The sequence below is a fragment of the Hemiscyllium ocellatum genome, chromosome 14, assembly GCF_020745735.1.
Source record: "Hemiscyllium ocellatum isolate sHemOce1 chromosome 14, sHemOce1.pat.X.cur, whole genome shotgun sequence".
Lineage (NCBI taxonomy): Eukaryota > Metazoa > Chordata > Chondrichthyes > Orectolobiformes > Hemiscylliidae > Hemiscyllium > Hemiscyllium ocellatum.
In genome coordinates, this window is record NC_083414.1 from 55,132,911 (window position 1) to 55,155,026 (window position 22,116).

Consider the following 22,116-nt stretch of genomic DNA (forward strand, 5'->3'; position numbering starts at 1 on the left):
GAGTAACCGACCCAGACCTATTCCCCTACCTTATATTTACCCGTGACTAATGCACCTAACACTATGGACAATTCACCTGACCTGCACATCTTTGGATTGTGGGAGGAAACAGAAGCACCCAGAGGAAACTCACGCAAACACAAGGAGAAATGTGCAAACTCCACACAGACAGTTGCCCAAGATGGGAATCGAACCTGGGTCCCTGCCACTGTGAGGCAGCAGTGCTAACCACTGAGCCACCGTGCCACCCTCAATAACCCACCTTAACTACCCACGCAGTGCTTTCAGAACCCCCACTCACCCTCTGGGTGAAAAGAGTTTTCCTTAAGCATCCTTTAAAAATCTGCCTTTCATTTTGAAAGTGCGTCTGCTTGTACTTGATCTTTCAACTAAGGAGAACCACTGCTTTTTATCACTGCCCCTCATAATCTTAAACACTTCTACTAGGTCCCACACAACCTTCCCTGCTTCAAGGAAAACAACCTGAGCTTATCCAGCCTTTCTTCATAGCTAAAAATGTGCAGGCAACATGCAGGTATATCACCTCTGTACCCCTCCAGTACAATCACAATGCGGTGACCGGAACTGCACACACTACTCCAGCTGTGCCCTAACCAAAGTTCTGCTCAGTTGCAGCATAGTTATAATCTTTTAATTGATGCCACAACTGATAAAGCCAAGTTATTTGATAGACTCTACATTCTCCAATTATGAGTCATTCATGTAGTACATCAGTGGGATTAATGAAATATTTCAATGGATTTATTTTTATTTGAACATTTTTTTAGATGAGAAACATTTGTCACTCCCTTAACCAGTTAAAATTCATTTAATCCATTTCAATTCTTTTTTTAAATAACTGGACCCCCTTTTAATTCATGATCACAATTGCAATTATTGAAGTCAACTTTTTTTTTGGCTTGAATAGGAATTAGCTGTATGGAGCCTAAACTGCTTTAAATTTTTCCTTTTTTTCCCCCCATCTGACAAATTAATGTCTATTTCAATACTGCACCTTCCAACAATGTTAGTAAAAGTAGAAATTGTGACAGATGATTGAAGGCAAGGATCTGAAACACATCCTCAAGAGGCCAAAAGCTTTATTGCCTGAACGTGATGATGGGCTTCATTACTACAAAACTATGTAATGTCTGAAAAGATAGAAGTGAGGTGTCAGCCAAGTCTTCAAGGTCCAAACTGGTGTCCCTACTTCAGAGGAATTTTCTACTCCTAGGTAATGTGATTAATGACAGGAAGATAGTCCTAACACTCCAAAATATTTTCCCTATAAATGTAATCATCACATTCAAGATAATACTTGAAACTTTAAAATTGACATCTGCCAGGTATTGGTTTTGTGTGTACACACAAGTAGTAGGATCCTATATGATTCAAGTCTAAGGTTTTGTGAATTTGTACATTGCTTAAATAATAAAATAATTAAAATTGCTATTGCTATCTGTTGACAATCCACTGACTATTTAAAGTAGAATCAATAAACTCATTAAAGGATGATTTACATAAGGAACACGAGAATTATCTGAAAGATTTAAAGTGGATGGTAGAATTTATGGCTCTTCAAACTCTGGCATCCTTCAATCTGTTCTGCTGAATGCAAGAGGGAAAGCTTCAAACAGCATGTCACATTTTTAGCAATAATCAAGTTTTGTATTACCAAGCAAATGTTCTTCCAATACACTCTGATAACGTGCATTCAGGCAGTGCGATTTGCTTATAATGTCGCTGAGGAATTAAGGAATGGTATTTGAGCGCACTTACTTTTGTTCACATTAGCACGATTCCAGCAGTGATACTTTTGTGCACCTTATCCTGCTCATGCACCAATGTCCGTATCAGTCTTCATGGCATTCTGCACACGTGCTGATGTCAGTTGACGACAGAGCAGCTTTCTGAGAGATACATTCACAACAATTGAGAGAAATTGGGCATATAGCAAAGATAATAATTAACCATCTAATGATAGAGGTTGACAAAAATATGATAATTGCATTAATTTGTGGGCACTACTGGAGATCATTGGGTTGAATTTTACAAAGCAGTCATGACCAGAACTGGGTGGCAATTCCACTGGGAAGAAAGCAGCCCGCTGCACACTCTCTTACTGAGGTTCTGAGCCTATCCACTCAGCACAGAGGTGCGAAGGGAGGCAATCAGCAGGTACTGATGCCATGTTTGAAGGCTGTCAGCAGCCCTGAAGTTACTCCAATGAACTTGGATTTAGTGCTGCAAACTGAGAATGCGAGCACGTTGTACGGTTTTTCACTTTGGGACTAGGCTATGGTTTGATACAGAGGGAGTTGCAACTTTCAAAACAGGATATGGGACAGTAGCATATCATGTAGGCATGTGACTACCATTCCTGAATTTCCACAAGGTCCTACGATAGCAGCAATACACAGGACACCATCACAAACTGCGCTGCCAACCACGTAGATGTTGCACTGTGGGAAAAACTGAATCAGCACAGAAAATGGAAAAGGCTAAGACATAGAATGGTTAGGCTTGATCAGACTGTCCTGACCCTCCAAGACAGTGGCAGGACAGGTCATTTGCAGAAGGGAGCTTAACTCTGAAAAAGTGCGAGGTGATTCACTTTGGAAAAAGTAAAAGGATAAGACTGCTCCATGAGTCGCAGGACACTAGAAAGCTTAATGGGATAGAGAGAGAATGTGAGGTTCTTATCCACAGCAAGTGGCAGGGCTAGCCAGTAGGATGGTTAAGGCAAAACTTGCCATTAACAGTTGAGGCATAGATTATTAGAGCAGGAAGGTTATGTAGGAGCTGAACAGGATTTTGATTAGGCCACACAGTAGTGTGCACAGTTCTGGTCAACACCCTATAGAAAAGATGCGATCACACTGCAGGGAGTGCAGATTATCAAGGACGTTGTTCGTGTTGGAGCATTTTAGCTGTGAAGGGGAGGTTGGAGGGGCTTAGGTTGTCTTATTCGGAGCAGAGAAGGCTGAGCACTACGTTTAAGATAATGGGGGTGGATAGGTAAGAAGCAGTTGTTCCACTTAGTTGAATGGACAATAACAAGTGACCATGATTGTAAGATGAAAGGCAGGAGGTTTAGAGGTGGTGGACTCTAGAATGCCCTGTGTGGGAAGGTAGCACAGGCAAGAAACCGCAGCCTTCACAAAGGTATGTGAATAAGCACTTGAAATGTCATAACATTCAAGGCGATAGACCACTGCCGGCAAAGTAGAAATAGTGTAGCTACATCAACACAGACTCAATAGTGAGAAGGGCCTCTTCTGTGCTGTAAAACTCTGACAAATTGGGTATGCACTATCACTGCATGAGTATTAACACAAGAGAAAGTAAATGAATACAAGAGACAGACACAACTCCACAGTTCGGATAACTGTTTAACTACTCCATCTATGACCTCTTATTCAGGTTTGGGTCGGGTAGAATGAAGAATCCAAGGTCCAACCACACAACTTTGAGGATGAGGGAGCACACCCCTCAACACACTCCGTAAGTGTTGGTGGTGCAGGACCATCTAGTGGAACCCTCCAACCACAAGGGATGAATGCAGATTTCTCCAGCTTTCTCATTTCCCCTCCCCCCACCTTTTCTCAGTCCCAACCCTCAGATTCAGTACCACTCTTCTTGACCTGCAATCTTCTTCCCGACCTCTCCACCCCCACCCCGGCCTATCACCCTCACCTTAACCTCCTTCCACTTATCATATTCCCAACGCCTCTCCCCCAGTCCCTCCTCCCTACCTTTTATCTTAGCCTGCTTGGCAAACCCTCCTCATTCCTGAAGAAGGGCTTATGCCCGAAATGTCGATTCTCCTGCTCCTTGGATGCTGCCTGACCTGCTGCGCTTTTCCAGCAACAGATTTTTAAGCTCTGATCTCCAGCATCTGCAGTCCTCACTTTCTCTTAGTGACTTTCTATACCCAATGACAGCATTGATTCACATTCATGAGTACTAATCTAGATCACGACGATTCTGAGATGTTACGAAGTCAAAAGCACATAGGGTCACTTTAAGATAGAAAGTGCTTTTCTGAATTTAAAGTATAGCCACAGATGCCAGCTAAAGGTCAGGCTGTTCCAAATGTAACAATTGACTTAAATGGATACCTGAGTTTTGGTTGCTGCTTTAACAACAATTCAAATTTAACCAATTATGCCCAGGATACCAGAAGCCAATGGAATTTGCATTTCATTGTTTTGACACCTGGAAACCATCAAATTATATGAATTTAATGTGTCATGGGGTGATATATAAATCACTATTTTGAAAATTAGAGGGAGAGCAACTGCTGGAGAGCCGGAGAGCTAACTTCCCATCTAATAAAGAACAACGTGACAAAGTGAGGGCAGTTCACAAAAAACTTCTCCTTTTACTCCCACAGAGGATTGGTAAGATTCCAGCTGGGATTGATGGATTCTGGCTTCAGGGTCTGGGAGTCCAAGGGGTTCCCTGTTTGGGAGACATATTTGATGGCAAGATCATGATGTCTTTTGAGCAGCTAATCCAGAAAAAACAAACTACATTAATGGTTAGTCCCTAGAAGTCAGATATGGAGAGGAGAGTGCATCGGTCTATGGGCACTCTCTTGGTCAGCACCTGCTATCATATATTAGGAGATAGTGTCTCATGGGACACCGAATGGTTGTGTGGAATCTGGGCTCAGAAATTGGGATGGAGATCTCACCAGAGACGTGGGAGAATATTTGGGAGAATGTAAGGAAGACTTTGATTTGCAATAGGATGCAGGCTATGTAGTTGAAGGAACTCCACGTGTTAATTTGGCACTGGAGCGACTTGTGAAATTTAAGACAGGAGCGTCCCCAGTGTGCCCTAAATGTAAAATAGATGGTGGTAATCTTACTCACTGCCTGTGGTCATGCCACAAGCATCGTAGGTATTAGGGAGCTATAGCCAAAGTTTTGGAAGGGGTCTTGGGAACAGAGGTCAAGTTAAATCTGGTCTCCCTCCTCTTGGGTTTGCCGAATCTCCCCTTTTTGGACATGCACAGGAAAAAAAATTGTTTAATATTCTCTCATGTTGTGCGAGGAAGAATATTCTGAAGGGCTGGGTATCAAAAAATCTCCCAGGACTCTCGGAATTGCGTAGATTAGTTATGGAGCACATCCCCTGGACTTCCTTCCAATAGTTTTGCGTTCACTAATAAAAGTTAGAAAAAAGTTATTTCCTTTAAATGACTGAAGTTTGGAGTTCTCTGTCACTCAATCATTTAACAGGTTACGAGGTGAGGCAAGCTTTTCTCAGTGTTTGCTTTAGTTAACACGGAGGAGCAACAACTGCTTTCTCAAGTGCTCCAGGTGTGGCGAGGCCCCTCAGTGATAGCACCACCTTGACTACCTATGAGATCAGGAAGATCCCACTCTCAGCATGAAGAAACAAATTAACATCATGAGCTATCCAAATTTTGAAGCATTTGGTTCTGAAGGATCAGCATCTAAAATATAATTGTCTCCTTTTGTATTGTGCAATTTTAATATTTGGTACTTCTTGCTTATTACATTAAATAAACTTCATGGAAACTTGCATTTTCATGCCAAAATTTTCAATTTTTATTTCTTGCATTAAGAGTGCAGCCTCAGACGATCCCTTCAATAGGGGTTTCTAATCGCTCAGATTCTGGACATTAAGTACTCTTCAACTAAAATGCAGCACTTTATCTTTCCACTTATTGTGCCATAAGTAGAATTACACACTCTTCTCTAATCTGCTTTCGGATACTTTGTATGTTATGATGGAACAGTTCTATTCTAGACAGCTTCCTGATTATCATAGTTACTTCATAATTGGTTTTAAATTCAACTAGTCTCCTAAGTGCAATACTTAAACTACTGCTCGGTCATTTTAAATATCACTTATAATTTGGCAATTCAATTTAACAAAGCAAACTCAATAACAAACTTTTCATCTTATAAAACATTACTTTAATTTTTTCATTAAACAAAACCATGGAAGTTGATTTCTAGCATAAAAAATACAGCAAGGTACAGTTACAGCTAAGGTCTTCAAAATCTCTTCAATGGGCTTTGCTGTATTGCCATTCATTTTTAATTACTTTGTAAATAATATAATTTCTTTGTTTCAAGGGAACAAAGGCAAGAACAAGCCAGCATTACTGAAAAGTGCATTGCTTCTCAGAACACTTGCAATTAAAACAATGCTTTCAACGCAATGATTCTGAATTACTAAACAAGCAGTAAATGCTATTATTTACAGACTGTTTTCAAGAAAAATAAATCTTATCCAGTGGACATCACTTAGAACTAAGTAATTTGCCAGAACAAAAGACAACAGAACAGCACTGTAGTGCCTTATTAACAAGTTGACCACATCACCATTGCATTTAATCAAATTCTGCTCTAACACTTTATATTACACTTGCTAGTCTGAAATGTTTTCAGCAGATGACAATTTTTGCAACAGGCTCAGCAGACGAATAACTGCAGATCTATTGAACAAAATTATAAATGAAGCATTAAGTTGCTACAATAAGCTTGTTAGAAGTCAGCTCCCAGATTAATGCAAAATGATTAGCAAAACATAATTGGACTGCTTAGCATTTTAATGTTACAAAACATAAATTCTTTAAATATAAAATTGTGGAAGTCAGGAGCATCGTAAACACTGGAAGATCACGCAGAAAACTGCTATTCATTAACATTTATGTAAAATTGAAATACAATGCCCTCCTATTTGGATTGCTAACATTATCTTGTTTTCAAAGTTAGTCACTTAACTAATGGGGTTGATTTTATCCAATTACTTCTGACAAAGGAACATATGCATTGGGTGTATATATCTGGAATCTGTGTGAGGAAGCCCCACAAATGAAAGGAAGGAAAATCAGAAGGAACCTTGCATCCAAATTTGAGACGTTCACACCAGGCACTCCTTACTAGGAGTTCAAATTTGTAAAACTGACTATTGGGATACATTTGCTTTCAGAAAGGAAGTGGGAGGTGAAAGGCAATGCAACAGCTATATTCCATATCCAATCTTGGAAACGCAACTGAACTCTTGAAATTGTCAAGAAGTCAATTGACTCAGACTGGAAGATGGTTATTTACATGAGGATAAGTCATAGTCATCTAAAGTACTCTTCCAAACAATCTCTCAATAAATAACCCAAAACTTTCAATCAAGATCAAATGCTCAAACTAGAAATGTGAAATACTAATCCATTTAAAAAAAAAGATGGTTTAAATCTGAAAGAGAAAGAAAGGTAATGGTTAAGAACAGCCCTAAATGAGACACCTAATCTTCCACAGTCCATTTTTGAAAATTTCACCACCCTAACTAAGAATACATAATATCCAGATTGCAAGGCCATTATGTTAATTCAAAAAGTTGACATTTATTAAATCATTGCACCTGATCTGGAAGATGGCCTACAACAGTATTGCATTTTTTTTTACTTAATGAGAACAATGTGCAAGCATATTTCAAATAGTGCTTTGTCAGCTCTTTGAATTTAAAACCTGAATGATTAAGTTCAAAATCATCAGATTCAACAGATAAAAGTTGTGTCTGCCGCTTAGAGTTGGTTATTTGATTGAATAACTTATTTAGCAGAAAGAGATTTCATCTCTTGGCACAAGTAACTACAGTGCTATTCACTTTCATTCATATATTTATATAGACACATACACAAGTGTGTGTGTGTGTGTGTGTGTCTGTATTAAAGACATGGTCGCCAGCATCCTTCCTGCTGATTTTCATCATCCAATTCTGGAATTCTGGGTTGCAAAGCTGACCGTGTTAATCCCCAAAACTTCTGCGGCAACATATCTTTCTTAGTTGCTGTAAATTTCCAGCCCATATGACTACCACAGGTGCGGCACTGGGCTATAGTCCATGCAAACCTGCAAAATATTTTGTACCAAAATAAAAGATAGACAGAACATACAAGCACATCAATTGCAGATGGTTCATGTTCCTTACAAGACATGATTTTATTTTCAGTTGTTTCTGAATTTTGTTCATTTATTATTAATTATTTTGTTATTGTTTATCAGAGATGAAACCAGATGAATTGCACATTTATTTTAGCCAAATCAGATGTGCAAAATTCAACCCAATTTCATCTATAGAACTTTAAAATGAGCTACTTGGCCCAAATTTGTTTCTTCCAGTGCATCCATAAAAGCATTCCACACTAGGAATTAACAAAATTTTCCCGAAACAAAACTACCTTTGTTCTACATATTTTCAGTGGAAGCATTTACTCAGCATTTTTAGACAGCAATATCAATATTCCCTGGTGATATTTTTCTCTGTACTTAGAGGTCATGATCAAATCACTATATCCTTCAGATACTGAATTCTTATTTCAATAGGAAAGCTATACCTGTAGCTCAAAAAAATCCAAATAAACCATTTTGAATTTAATTTTGCTTCAATAATCTGAAATTCACTTTCCTCAATGCACAATTTGTTTTTTTTTGTCTTTCAAACTTTGCAGAAACTTAAGGGAAACTTACTTGCTTTGTATGAATAAACATCGGCAGATGGAATTTAACTTAGGTCATTTAGTGCTGCATTTTGGATAGGCAAATGAAGACAGAATTTATATACTTAATGGTAAAGTTCTGGGAAATGTTACTGAACAACGAGACCTTGGAGGGCAGGTTCATAGCTCCTTGAAAGTGGAGTCGCAGCTTTATGGGATAGTGAAGGTAGTGTTTACTATGCTCGCCTTTATTGGTCAGAGCACTGAATATAGGAGTTGAGAGGTCATATTGTGGCCATAAAGGACATTTGTCAGGCCACTTTTGGAATACTGTGTCCAATTCTGATTTTCCTGCTATAGGAAGATGTTGTGAAACTTGAAAGGGTACAGAAGAGATTTACTAGGATGTTGCCAGGGTTGGAGGGTTTGAGGTGTAGGGAGATGCTGAGGCTATTTTCCCTGGAGTGCTGTGTTCAGCATTGAAGGCCAAGGGGTGAGCTTTTAGAGATTTATAAAAATCATGAGGGGCATGGACACAGTAAATAAACAAGGTCTTTGCCCTGAGATGGGGAAGTCCAGAACGAGAGAGCATTTAAGGTGAGAGGGGAAGATTTAAAAAGAACCTAAGGAGCAACTTTTTCTACGCAAAGGATGGTACGTGTATGGAATGAGATGTCAGAAGTAGTGGAGGCTGGTACAATTACAGTATTTACAAGGCATCTGGATGGGTACGTGAATTGAAAAGACTTACAGGTATATGGTCAAAATGCTGGCAAATGGGACTAGAGTAATTTAGGATGTTTGGTCGGCATGGATGGGTTAGACCGAAGGGTCTGTTTCCATGCTGTACAGCTCTATGATTAGCATTTAAATAGATGCAACTGTCTGGATTTAGAGCTCTGCAGAAACTAGAGTCAAACACACTTTCAAAGCTATGTAACAGAATACAATCAATACTATTCAAATGAATATGCTACTGTCATGACAACATTTAATGCTGCTAAATAATAAAATGATTGAAATGAAGTAGACAATAGAACCAGAAAAGTGACTTAGGTATAGCAGACAAGTGACAAATTTGACATTACAAATAATGTGATTAAGTATGATTACCCAGGGAACCAGCTATGCTGAGTTGATGGTCGACCAATTAAGTTCAGGTTGTTAGCTTTATATACGGTGAGGGTTTCATGTACATAACCATGAGGATTCACATAGGCAGCCATGGGTCCATACAAGGACAAACTTTAAAAAAAAAAGTGGATAGGAATAGTCAAGCAGTGGATAATTATGCAAACCATTAAAAACAATCTCTGAAACAGTTCAGTTTCTATAAAAATGGAGTTCAGCATTTCACTGCATATATTAATAACTTTTTTCAAATATGCATATTACCTCAAATTTCAGATGTCACCAACTTAGGATGCAGAATGAATACATGGATGAGAGCAGGAAGTTACAAGAGGGCATACAGCCCAGATGGATGATCAAAACTACAGATGTAACTCAATGTAGGGGAGTGATGAATATGTCAAATGAGTAATTAAAAGAAGCCTGCTTTCCTTGGAGGGGAAATCCAGAACATGGGAAGATAAAGTATTTTAAGTGTGAAATGAAGAAAGCAATATTTCAAATAAAACAGTTGGGGAAGTCTGGAGCCTATGCATACAGAGTTAGTCTACTGTCATTTAAAACTGAGATAAATAACTTTTTGTCATGAAATGTAGGGAACAAAGACACATAGGTTGGGTGCAGGTCAGCTGTGATCCAACTGTATGCCAAAATAGACACAATGAGACTCGGTGCCCTATTCCTGCTTTTTCTTTCAGAACAAAAAGGCCATTTTATCATATTTTTGCAGTAATATCCAGTTTTGACTATACGAGCACCTTTGCTATAAGACTTTCCTAACAGACCATTTATATCTGGGAGCAGATAGCTCCAGCAACATTAATTTATAGAAACAGTGATTAGTAACTTTTGTTTTAAAAATGTAAGTTTCATTTATTTGACCTAATGCTTTGGGATTTAATTTCACGATTTTCCCATTATTGCACAAAAGGTGGCTATGACTCTGAGTTTTGGGAGCATCAGAGTCATTACTGGAAGTTACTTGAAGCTAGTAGTGTTTGAAACATCGGCCAACTGCTTGGCCTGGTCATGCTGGATAGAAGAACGAGGGCGATGGAAATAACAAGGGGAAGATAGCATTACAGTTTATCTATAATCTATTCTATAGGTACCCCTAGCTATAGCTATACAGTGAGAAAGAATAAATCAGTATTGGATGACATAAAATGCAGTGCATTCTGTAGATTAGGAAAGACAAATTGACAGAATTAGCCAGAAGGAACGATTTTGAGTGCATTTAGGACAGTTTCCTAGAAAAATATGTTGTGGGTTCAACCACAACTTGGTTTTTTTGGATTTGGCGATGTGTAATAAATAATCTGAGTAAAAGAGATAACAGTAATCATAACATGGTAACGGTTTGCATTTAGGTTGAAGGGTAGAAACCTGGATCAAAAATAACACTAAACTTCAGCGAGGGCAAGTACAAAGGAATGTGGGTAGAGCTGGACAGACGGACTGGGAAAGGAGATTTGCAGCAAAGACTGCTGAGGAACAAGGGCAGACATTTAATAGTTCATGGATCATAAAGATTCATCCCAGTGAGAAAGCATGATTCTGAGAAGGGGATATGCCAACCATCCTCAGATTCTGGAAAGGCTGGAGAATTGGAAAATTGTCAACGTAACACCTTCATTCAAAAAAGGAAGTCGACAAAAAAAAACACTCACAGGCAACTATAGACCATCTGTCGTCGAGAAAATATCTGCATCTAAACTAAAGGATGTAATCACAGATAATTTTTTAAAAATCTAATCAGATAGAGCCCGCATGGCTTAATGAAGGGAAAATCACATCTATAAATGCATTAAAATTCTTTGAAGTCGTCAAATAACAGCACAGAGGCCGGTATCCCATTACCAAGTCACCCTTTATTTACTTGTGCACAATACACTGGCTGTGACCAGCCAGCTCATAGTCAGTTGCATGAACTGAGGAGATTCTAAACCTCCTCATGATATTGGTTAGCCAGGGCTTTCCTGATTGGCCCATTACCAATCTTAATCAAGGATCTCAGTCAACAAGGTCCAGCTGGTTTCAATTACTACAGGAGGTAATGTGCAGGAGAGATAAATGAGAACCAATAGATGTAATATATTTCCATAGATATACTAAGGTACTACACAGAAATCTACTTTAAGTCAAGAGTCTAAAATGCTGTTGGATTGAAGGTTGGCTAACTAATAGGGGGCATTTACAGAATGCAAACCTGTAACTATTAGCATGCCACAAGGATCAGCCACAATTAATAACAATATACATTAACAATATGAATGAAGGAAGTCAGTGTGTCAAAGCCAAGTTTGCAGATGACAAAAGTAGGTGGGAAGACAAGCAGAGGACAATATGGTCCAGACAGGGTTACAGACAAATTAAGTAGGTAAAAACTTGGTCGATGGAATATGAAACAATACTTTGGAAGAGTACAGGAGATGAATATCATTTAATTGGAGAAACCTACAGTAGATGGGATTTGGGAGGCCCTTTGCATAAATCTCAAAAAGCTAGCACACAAGGTCAGCACACAATAGGGAAGGCAAACGCAATGTTGCTTTTTATTTCAAAGGGAATGGAGTATAAAAATAGGGAAGTCTCACGAAAATTATACAAGACGTTAGTTAGACCAAACCTATAATATATGAAGAGTATTAGTCCCCATATTTCATGAAATATACACTGGCATTGGAGACAGTCCAGAGGAGATTCCCTAGCATGATACCAGCCACAAAGATTCTTCCTTATGACAGGAAGTTGAGTAGGTTGGACCTAGACTCATTGGAGTCTGGAAGAATGAAGAGCGACCTTATTGAAACATAGAAGGTTCTTAGGGGATTTAACAGGGTAAATGTGGAGAGGCTGATTCTTCCTGTGGGAGAGTTTAGGACCAGATAGGACAGAAATGAGGAGGTGTTTCTTCTCTCAGAGGGTAGTCAATCTATGGACTCCTCATCACAGGAGTTTAGAAGCTGGGTCATTAAGTACATTCAATGCTAGGATAGAGAGCTTTTTAATTAGTAAGTGAATCAAGGATTTTGGGGAAAAGATAGAAAAGTGGTTTGAGAATTCAGATTATCTATGATCTCATTCAATGACACAGCAGGTTTGCTAGGCTGAATGGCCGACTCCTGCATCTATGTCTTATGGTCTAACTATGATGTCAACCACAACAATTTGTGTTTAATGTTGACCAGCCATGATTGCTTTTGGCACTGCAAAGAGACTAAAGGTCACGTGCTATTTTACAAAATTAATTTCCTATTGCAAATACATCAAAATGGAAACTTGCCTGAAAATATCATTTTTGGTGGTTATTTCTGTGTGATAACACCTTTTACAACAAAGAGACGTACACTGTAAATCAAAAAATAGTTATAATTAGATATACACAATTTGAAAGCATGTTCATCACAAAAGGGCTCAATGGCCTTGATTTGGACTTATACAGTAAATGGCAATTTCTGTTATTTGCAAACAATTATATCAGAGTGCTGGAGCATTCATAAAACATTTTATCCCAAAAACTACAAATCAAACCTTTGGAATGAAACACAAGCAGCTTTCATGTACCTTATCCAATGATACTTCCATGTCATTCATGACAATCCTGGATTACATTAATTTGGCCATTAGATTTGTCGAATGCTAACTCCTGACACCCAAAAGCTGGGTGCCAGCTACTGTACAATGCCCTTGATGCATACTGTCAACGTATTACGACTGACGTCACTGAGTTTTGTCTTGTCAGTTGGCACCAGAAATGGTGCATGCTGTGCTGTCCAAAACATCGCTGGCAAGCATTCACCAGAAGCATTTATCAGGTAATCGATATAGTAGTGTTGGAATGTAACTACTGGAAAAATAAATGCCTGCACTCTGTATAAAGAGCAAGTAACCTTTTGTTGGTTCCAGGGATAGGTGAAGATGGCTAGTTGTTCCAAAGTCAAAGATTAGCTGTAGTAATGCTTAGTTTTCAAAGAGAAAACTTCAAAGCGATGACAGAGTCAAAAACCTGAAGAAAAAGTAACCATCTGTTTACTGAATGTGGCCCTTATGCTCAGTGGAAGAATGAAGTATGTGGACGTGGATTACTTCTTTGCTGTTACGAAGTTGAAGGCATGTACTGTACCTCTAAAAGAGTGAATGCTGTTTTGCACTGATAGCTTACAAGAGCAAATTGAAAATTGAAAATATGTAACATTTTGCTGTGAAATAAATACTGGAGTTGATTGCTGTTTTGACAATTCAAACTTAACCAGTTTAAATTATCCCCCAGGATACGAAAACTGAATTGAGTTTGAATTTATTGTTTTGCCAACATTGAACTAGTGAGACTGATGTTGGGGATATAAAAAAGTAGGCATTTTGAAAATTAGACAGAGTAACTGCAATCGAGAGAGACCAAAGACATTGAAACTCTCTAACAAAGGTACCTTTTCATATTAAACACCTTTACAGTAACAAGAAAAAGACGACCTAGGGAGAACTTCAGCCGGAAGACAGACACCGAAGACGGCAGCAGCTATATGGTTTTGAAATTAATTTTAGTAAGTGTTTTATTGGAACAGTATATTGTTAGAGAGTTGGAGGCAGATAATAAGCAGTTGTGAGAAAGGGGGACTTGGAGTTGTGAATAGTTGTTGTCTAATGTTCACTTTTGAAGTTTAAAGAAAATAATATATATTCTTTAAATAGTGAAATTTGAGAGTTGGCTATCACTTAAATTTTAACAGATTACAAGCTGAGTGAGCTTTTCTGGGTGTTTAGTTTAATTAACAGAATTAACGTGCTGTGCCATAACATGACCGAAGAAAAAGATATGGCCTTGGTTCTTTTGCTACATGTAAAAGCAGAATTAGCAAAGATTTACAGAATTGGAGACATTCTTTGGACATGAAGGAAGGTTTTGACAAATTTTTAACTTGCGTGCATAAAATTTAAATAAAGATAATTTACTAACTGCTTACGAGGCATCGTCAGATTTTGTCAAACTCAATGAGTGAAGATAGTTTGATAGAAGAGAGCATGATGGGATTCTGTAGACAGTATGCAATACCACAGAAATTCTATTTGGAAATTACCCAATTTGTGCTGGGAGTTAAGTTGTTAGACTACACCAAAGTAAATGAATTTATATAGACTTTAATTTTGATAAGAATTAAATTTGCAGATAAACACACTGCTAGGGCAAATGTCAGAAGCACTAAAAGAAACTCCTTATAAAATGTTTTTCAGCAGGTTATGTGGTGCAAATGCAGCAATTGACCGTTCAGCAAAAAAAAAGTACAATGGTGTCGATAGTTTATTAACATCTAGATGTGGGACACAACGCAATGTGAAAAGATAGTAATCTGAGAAATAATGACAAAATGCTTTTGACAATTTTGAAAAGAGAAGAGAATTTAAGACTCAGAATAAAGAATAAAGCCAAGAAATGTCCAGGGTGTAGTCAATTGATGTTTCAGAAACCCAAAATACCATCATGCCATGAACTGTCCCTAACTATAACAGAGTATTTAAAACTAAACAAGAAATGGAAAATTCAGAAAATTATAATTGAAGCAAGTATCAACACAGGGGCAATGCATTAGTCACAAGAAGTTTCAACCCACTAATTGTACAGTAGAATGTTAAATGCAACTTAATCTGAGTATTAAGGATCAGAATAAAATTAGCATCCAACGACTTTCACATGGGATGATAGTGCAACGATTTCATTACAAATTTATCATTCCATGTAAAATAGCAAGAACCAATTATTTTTGTTAGCATAGGTGATGCATTCAGTGAACTCCTGATGCCATTAAGTAGGTCATTAAATAAAAGTACAAATGAAGATACAGATGCATAATACTTTATTCGAAATGCTCAGAACCAGCTGGTTTTCGGAACTCAGTATTTTTCGAATTTCAGAATAAGTGACAGTTGGATGATGAATTTTTAAAAAAATCTTACTGGAGAAGCAGACTCTAATGAGCAAAACGGGGCCTTGAAACAGAATCAAGGCATGCTGGTGTTGGGTCATGCCCCCACGTCACATTTGAGTGACACGCATGCAGTAGATGTCGACTTGGGTTAACTGTTTGCATGCCAAACAACCTTCTTGATGAGATAAAAAAATACCTTCAGACTTTGGAGTTTTTCAGATTTTGGGATTTTTGGATAAAGGGTTGTCATAACCTGTAGAAGACAGAGGGTGGTGGTGGAGGGCTGTTTTTCATACTGAAGGCCTGTGACCAGTGGGGTGCCACAAGGATCGGTGCTGGGTCCCCTACTTTTTGTCATTTATATAAGTGATTTGGAAGTGTGCGTAAGAGGAATAGTTTGTAAGTTTGCAGATAACACCAAAATTGGAGGTGTAGTGGACAGCAAAGATGACAACAGGACCTTGATCAATGGGCTAAGGAGTGGCAGATGGAATTTAATTTAGACAAATGCAAGGTGCTGCATTTTGGCAAATATTAATGGTAAAGTCCTAGGGAGTGTTGCTGAACAAAGAGACCTTGGAGTGCAGGTTCATAGTTCCTTGAAAGTAGAGTCACAGGCAGATAGGATAGTGAAGGTGCTTGCCTTTATTGGTCAGAGTATTAGATACAGGAGTTGGGAGGCCATTGATTAGGCCACTGTTGGAATATTGCGTGCAATTCTGGTCTCCTTCCTATTGGAAGGAGGTTGTGAAACTTGAAAGGGTTCAGAAAAGATTTGCAAGAATGATGCCAGGATTGGAGGATTTGAGCTATTGGGAGAGGTTGAATAGGCTGGGGCTGTTTTCCCTGGGGTGACATTATAGAGTTTTATAAAATCATGAGGGGCATGGATAGGATAAACAAACAAAGTCATTTCCCTTGGGTGGGGGAGTCTAGAACTAGAGGACATAGGCTTAGTGTGAGAGGGGAAAGATATAAAACAGACCTAAGAGGCAACTTTTTCACGCAGAGGGTGGTGCGTGTGTGGAATGAGCTGCCAGAGGAAGTGGTGGAGGCTGGTACAATTGCAACATTTAAGAGGCATATGGATGGGTATATGAATAGGAAGAGTTTGGAGGGATTCGGGCCAGGTGCTGGCAGGTGGGACTAGATTAGGTTGGGATATCTGTCAGCATGGACGAGTTGGACTGAGAGGTCTGTTTCCATGCTGTACTCTGAATCTAAATGGGATATAGAAAATGACAAACCTTCTGTATTTGGAAAAACTGTAAATTTGCCATTTACGCAATCAGAACCCAACCTCTCGCCTAAAGAAATTAAAGTGCTGATCACATCAGGTGGCAGGAACTTTGATACAATTGCCTTTTATGTTCTAAGTTACAAAGGCAAATTTTCCATCTATTCTAAAATCAGGAAAATGTGAGTAAAGAATTAACAGTACAATAAGCTTACGAAAGTCATAACATTTGTAATAAAAACTGAAGGACGCCATCATGGCCTTAAGTCACCAAGCCCTTAGCATGGAAATTCAATGATATAATGGTTTGACTTGATAGTGTGGGATAAGGAATAAGAATGTATACATTTGGTAGCCAGACTTAGTCAGTTGGCAAGAACGTAGGTGAGAAAGTAATTGTGGATAAGATCAATAGAAGATGTGTGGGGCTGGACCAGCAACAAAATGTTTCATGAATTTCACTGGGGGGGGGGGGGGGGAGGGGAATGGAGGAGGAGGTGTGCGTGTGAGTGAGATGTTCTTTGCTAGCAATATATTTACAGATTTATGTGCAAATTTTACTATAATGGTGTCAGTCACGTCACTGGCACATCTCCACAGGGTGCAACCTCAGTGCAACATTGATATATCTGAAATACTATAGCATTGCTAAAGCTTTTAATTACAGTGCCTACTGGGTTTCAAAACTTATTAGTTAGACTGATTTAAATAGGTAATTATAATTTATTTAAAGCCAATCTCGTCCGCACTTACTTTGTCCATCAGATCCAATTCACAACGCAGCCGCTGAATAGCGCTGCCGATTTTTAAAAGCTCAATTCTTAAACCATCATCAATAGGTAAACAAGCAGCAACTCTGTAAGAAAAATCTAAACACAGTAATTAATCATTTCTGTTGAAGGAATAGCAAATTCATTCCCCTTCATCCTCAAACCCTTTTCATCTTAGTGCACGTAAATTTAAATAATGCTGATCAGATACTTTGTAGAAAAACCATGAATATTTTTATGGAAGTAATAACAACAGCAGCTTCATTTGTTTTTCTACTATTTAAACTGAAATGGATAACAATAACTAATTAACCTGCTAAACATGCACTAAGTACACCAAGTTACAGTTTTAAAAATTACATCAGTTTGTTTTACAGACAAAAAATCTTGAGGATAAAGGATAGAATTCTTTTTGGAATTAAGTGCCAGAAAAGCGACATTCTTAATTAATTCTTACCCACAGGATTTGAAGGAAGCGAATCATCCTTGAGATTTTCATCCCACTCACGAAGCTGGACTTTCATTCTTTCCATTAATATTTCCTACATATGGGCAAAAGTATAAAAAGATTGCACGAACCAATAGATGACTAATTATATTTTGAAACATACATTACATGAGAAGTATTTTAATGAACACCACAACAACAGTGTCTAAATTATTTGTTCCTCAATACTCATTTACTGTATCATGGAGTTTTTCAACAGTTGCTCAATGCCCCATCTGCTGTACGGAACTAAACTCAGTAGAAGCAAGTTTTCTGACAAAGCAAAAACGTTAACTTTCTCTTCTACATCTTGAAGCAGTTGAGCCTATGTTAAGAAGTTATTCCCTCACATATGTATCTAACCTTACTAAAATGCTAGTACTTGGAGAAGCTTTGACAGGTCATTCAGAGGATCAGATGCAAGTGTTAATCCATGGCAACCAGACATCTACAAATATAGATTTGTAAAAGGACATAATAGCTCAGGTGGAATGATTTTTGGAAAATTCATTTGACAGCACCATGAAACACCACTTTAAAGGAATTTAAAAATAATAACTAAATATATCTGTTTCGTATATTTATCTGTAAAACTTTTAAATATTTATAAAACTAATAATGCTAAACAATTTGTTTATACCGATCAATATTTTTCACCTCAATTTGAATTCTGGACAAAAAGGGGATAGAGTATCACAGCAAATATATTTAAATCGTAAAAAACTGAATTCTGTGATTAGCACAAAGGTAATTAAACTTCTGCTGTAATGGGTCAAATACTCAGGAATAGCCCGATTCAGACTGCACATACTCCAACTTCAGCATGATTTATTTAAAAAGCACAAATTAATACAACATTCATCAATTTTTCTTTACCTGCATTTTGGCCTCTGACTTTACATCAGTATTATCTAAATATAGAGAAACGTCAGACTGCTTCAAAGCAGACATGTCCTTTAACATGAATTGCAGAAAACTATGTTGCAAGTATAGGAGGTAATAAGGAAGGCAGATAGAATTTTGGCATTTATTGCGAAAGAAAGAACATATAGAAGTAGGGAAGTGTTGCTCTAATTTTCAAGACATTAATGAAATTGAAGCTGGAGTATTATATACAATTCTGGTTCCCTTATTTAAGAAAGGATGTGACTGTATTGGATGCAGTTCAGAGGAGACTCACTAGATTGACTCCAGGGAGGTTAGAGGTGATCACTGTGTAAGGAGCATGATGGAAGCAATGTTAGGAACCATGTATTGAGAATAGTGTGCAATAATCTCAGCAAGAGATCTGGAGATCCAGATGCTGACAGACTCAACACTGAAGACCAATCAGGTACTCAAAGATGGGTTATTTTCCTGCTCCAACTCCTGTACTAGGATTTGTTTTTCCAAATGTTCTAGTGATTCACCTCAAAATTTCTGCTAGGGCTTCAATATGAACACATGAAACAAGCAACAGGAAAACAAATATAATTTGGTCCATTCAGTCTGTTCCATTTCGTCAGTTGGCTAACAAGTATCAGATTGTGAGGAGACATGAGATTGAGTAACAATGCCATAGGAACACAGCTTCTTCAGCTTCAGGATAGCTCCACTTTAATCTGGAGCAGGGATAACCTCATAGCAGTCACATACAGATGTCTGGCAGATGAGTAGAAACATAAAGCTGCGAGAGAGCATTAAGGCATAGAAATGAATAGAAAAGATAAACATGCAGTAGATGCAGAGCATACAGAAAACCTGACATGATCTTGGGATTCTTGACATGACCTATCAGTAACAAAAATGAAAGCATGTTCCAGTTTACAAAACTGACATTTGTTATCTCGATTATTACGAAAGTGCATAAAGGAAACAGATTTGTACTCACTGCATCATACAAAGAATACACCCATGGAGGCCACCAGGTTAGATTTGCACAATGGAACTTTCTCTAAAGTAAGGAAAATTAAAACTTGTGAAAAGCAAGCACACAAAATGAACATACGTACGATTATAATAATATGACAAGATTATAAAGGCAACTTCAAGCTTTAGTGCTGCATAGATCATGTTACCTAGCAGTTGCCCTCAGCCACTTTGCTATGGGGACAGGCTTGAGGCAGACTTCACATTTGAGGATGCTCAAAACAAAACAACATCAAAAACTAGATAATAGCTCAACCTGGCTTGGAAGAAATTAGGGGAGCAAGTTAATTAATCTTTCAGTCAGTAATTTGTTGAGGAAACTTGAAAAATCGTAATCAAACAGTGATGTGTAAGAAAACACCGATTTTACATGAACCCAGTTTTTGCAAAGTGAAACAGCATGAAGAGCAAGGGTTTTGTCCATCTTAGTAGACCTCAACATTTTTTAAACAAAGCTTACCAAGGATGTGGACATTTTGGCAATGTCAGCATTTGCTGCACATCCCTAATAGCCATTGAGGACAGTTGAAAGTCAAACACATCACTGTGATACTCAAGTCAATGATAGCCATACTAGGAGAAAGTGAGGACTGCAGATCAGTCAAAAAGAGTGTGTGGCACTGGCAAAGCATAGCAGGGCAGGCAGCATCCGAGGAGCAGGAGAGTCCATGTTTTGAGCACAAGCTTTTCACCAAGAATGTGCTTATGCTTGAAATGTCAACTCACCTGCTCCACAGATGCTGCCTGACCGGCTGGACATTGCTTGCACCACACGTTTTGACTGTAGCCATACGAGGCAAGAATTGCGGCTTTACGTCAAGGTCACGGCCGAATCAAATGGGCTTTTACGATAATCACTAATATAGAGACTAGCTTCATCAGACTTCAATTGATTAAAATTAATTAATAAATTCAATGAATTAATTCCTCAGCTGCCATAATGGGATATGAAACAGTATTTTCAAGCATTAGCTTAGACCTCTAGAATACTAGTTCACTGATATTACTTTAAATGAGAAACTTACATTTTAAATTAACACAGTTTGCAAATGAGCCAAAATGCATTAAGTATACTGGGGCAAAACTGTAATTTTTGCAATATATGATCGGATTCTTTAACACTGCAACAATCTTAACAGTAAGGTACTTGCTTTAAATAATTCAGTCTTCCAGTTTAGAAAGGTGGGCAGCCCTTTCCAAAAAGGCCAACAGGAATGAGATGCAAACCAGCCTTACATGCATCCATCTATACTGCCCACTGACTCGGAAAGCAACCAACGTAATCATACACCCCTCCCACCCCAGTTATACTTTCCTCTGCCCTCTTCTGTCAGGCAGAAAATATAAAAGTTTGAAAACATGGACAAAAAGATTCAACAGTGCAATTTTCAGGGTTTTTAGATTGGAAGCAACAAAAATGGCCCTTAGTAGAGAGCTATGCTCTTCTTGTTGCATTTGGGAGTTATTGGAGAGTTTATGTGCTGCTGAGGATTATATCTGCAAGAAATGACATCGGTTAAAAATCCTATCAGATTGAAGCGACAGTTAGAGGCAATGAAGTATTTACAAAAGCAAGGGAGTGAGATGGATGGCAATTATAGGAAGGCAAAAATGCTGCAGATACAATCACAGAGATGGGTTAACTCCAGGAAAGGTAAGCAGCTAGTGCAGGAGTCTTCTGTAGCTATCCACATTTCAAACAAGTATGTTGTTTTGGAAAACGTAGGGAGTGATGGATTTTCAGGGGAATGTAGAACCAACAGCCACATTTCAGGTATTGAGACTAGCTCTACCGTCATGAGGGGTTCAATGGGTTCCAAGAGATCGATTGTGTTAGGGAACTCTCTAGTCCAAGGCACAGACAGATGTTTCTGTGGCCAGCAGTAAAAAAATCAGAACGGTGTGTTGCCTCCCTGGTGCCAGGATCAAGGATGTCTCAAAGAGTGCAGAATGTTCAAGGGGAAGAGGGCCCAGCAGGTGGTCATTGTACACATTGGAACCAATGACACAGGAAGGGAAAAAGAACGAGATTCTGGAGGGAGAATATAGAGTGTTAGGTGGGAATTTAAAAAGGAGGTCCTCGAAAGTAGTAATATCTGGATTAGCCCTGGTGCTATGAGCTCGTGAGGGTTGGAATAGGGGGATAGAGCAGGTGAGTGCATGGCTGAACAGTTGGTATA

At 38.4% G+C, this 22,116-nt stretch overlaps 1 protein-coding gene across 1 annotated transcript in view; it reads right to left on the minus strand.

The window, feature by feature from the left end:
- Nucleotides 1–5,931: 5,931 nt before the first annotated feature.
- The window catches only part of crbn (cereblon), a 52,871-nt gene continuing 36,686 nt past the window's right edge, over nt 5,932–22,116 (minus strand). The window contains exons 6-11 of the mRNA XM_060835724.1: nt 19,899–19,961; nt 17,999–18,083; nt 17,525–17,640; nt 12,897–12,961; nt 9,593–9,724; nt 5,932–7,892 (exon numbers count right to left, since the gene is read on the minus strand). Coding sequence (XP_060691707.1) covers nt 7,709–7,892; nt 9,593–9,724; nt 12,897–12,961; nt 17,525–17,640; nt 17,999–18,083; nt 19,899–19,961 — 645 coding nt within the window. The 3' untranslated portion in view covers nt 5,932–7,708. The remainder of the gene's footprint in view (nt 7,893–9,592; nt 9,725–12,896; nt 12,962–17,524; nt 17,641–17,998; nt 18,084–19,898; nt 19,962–22,116) is intronic.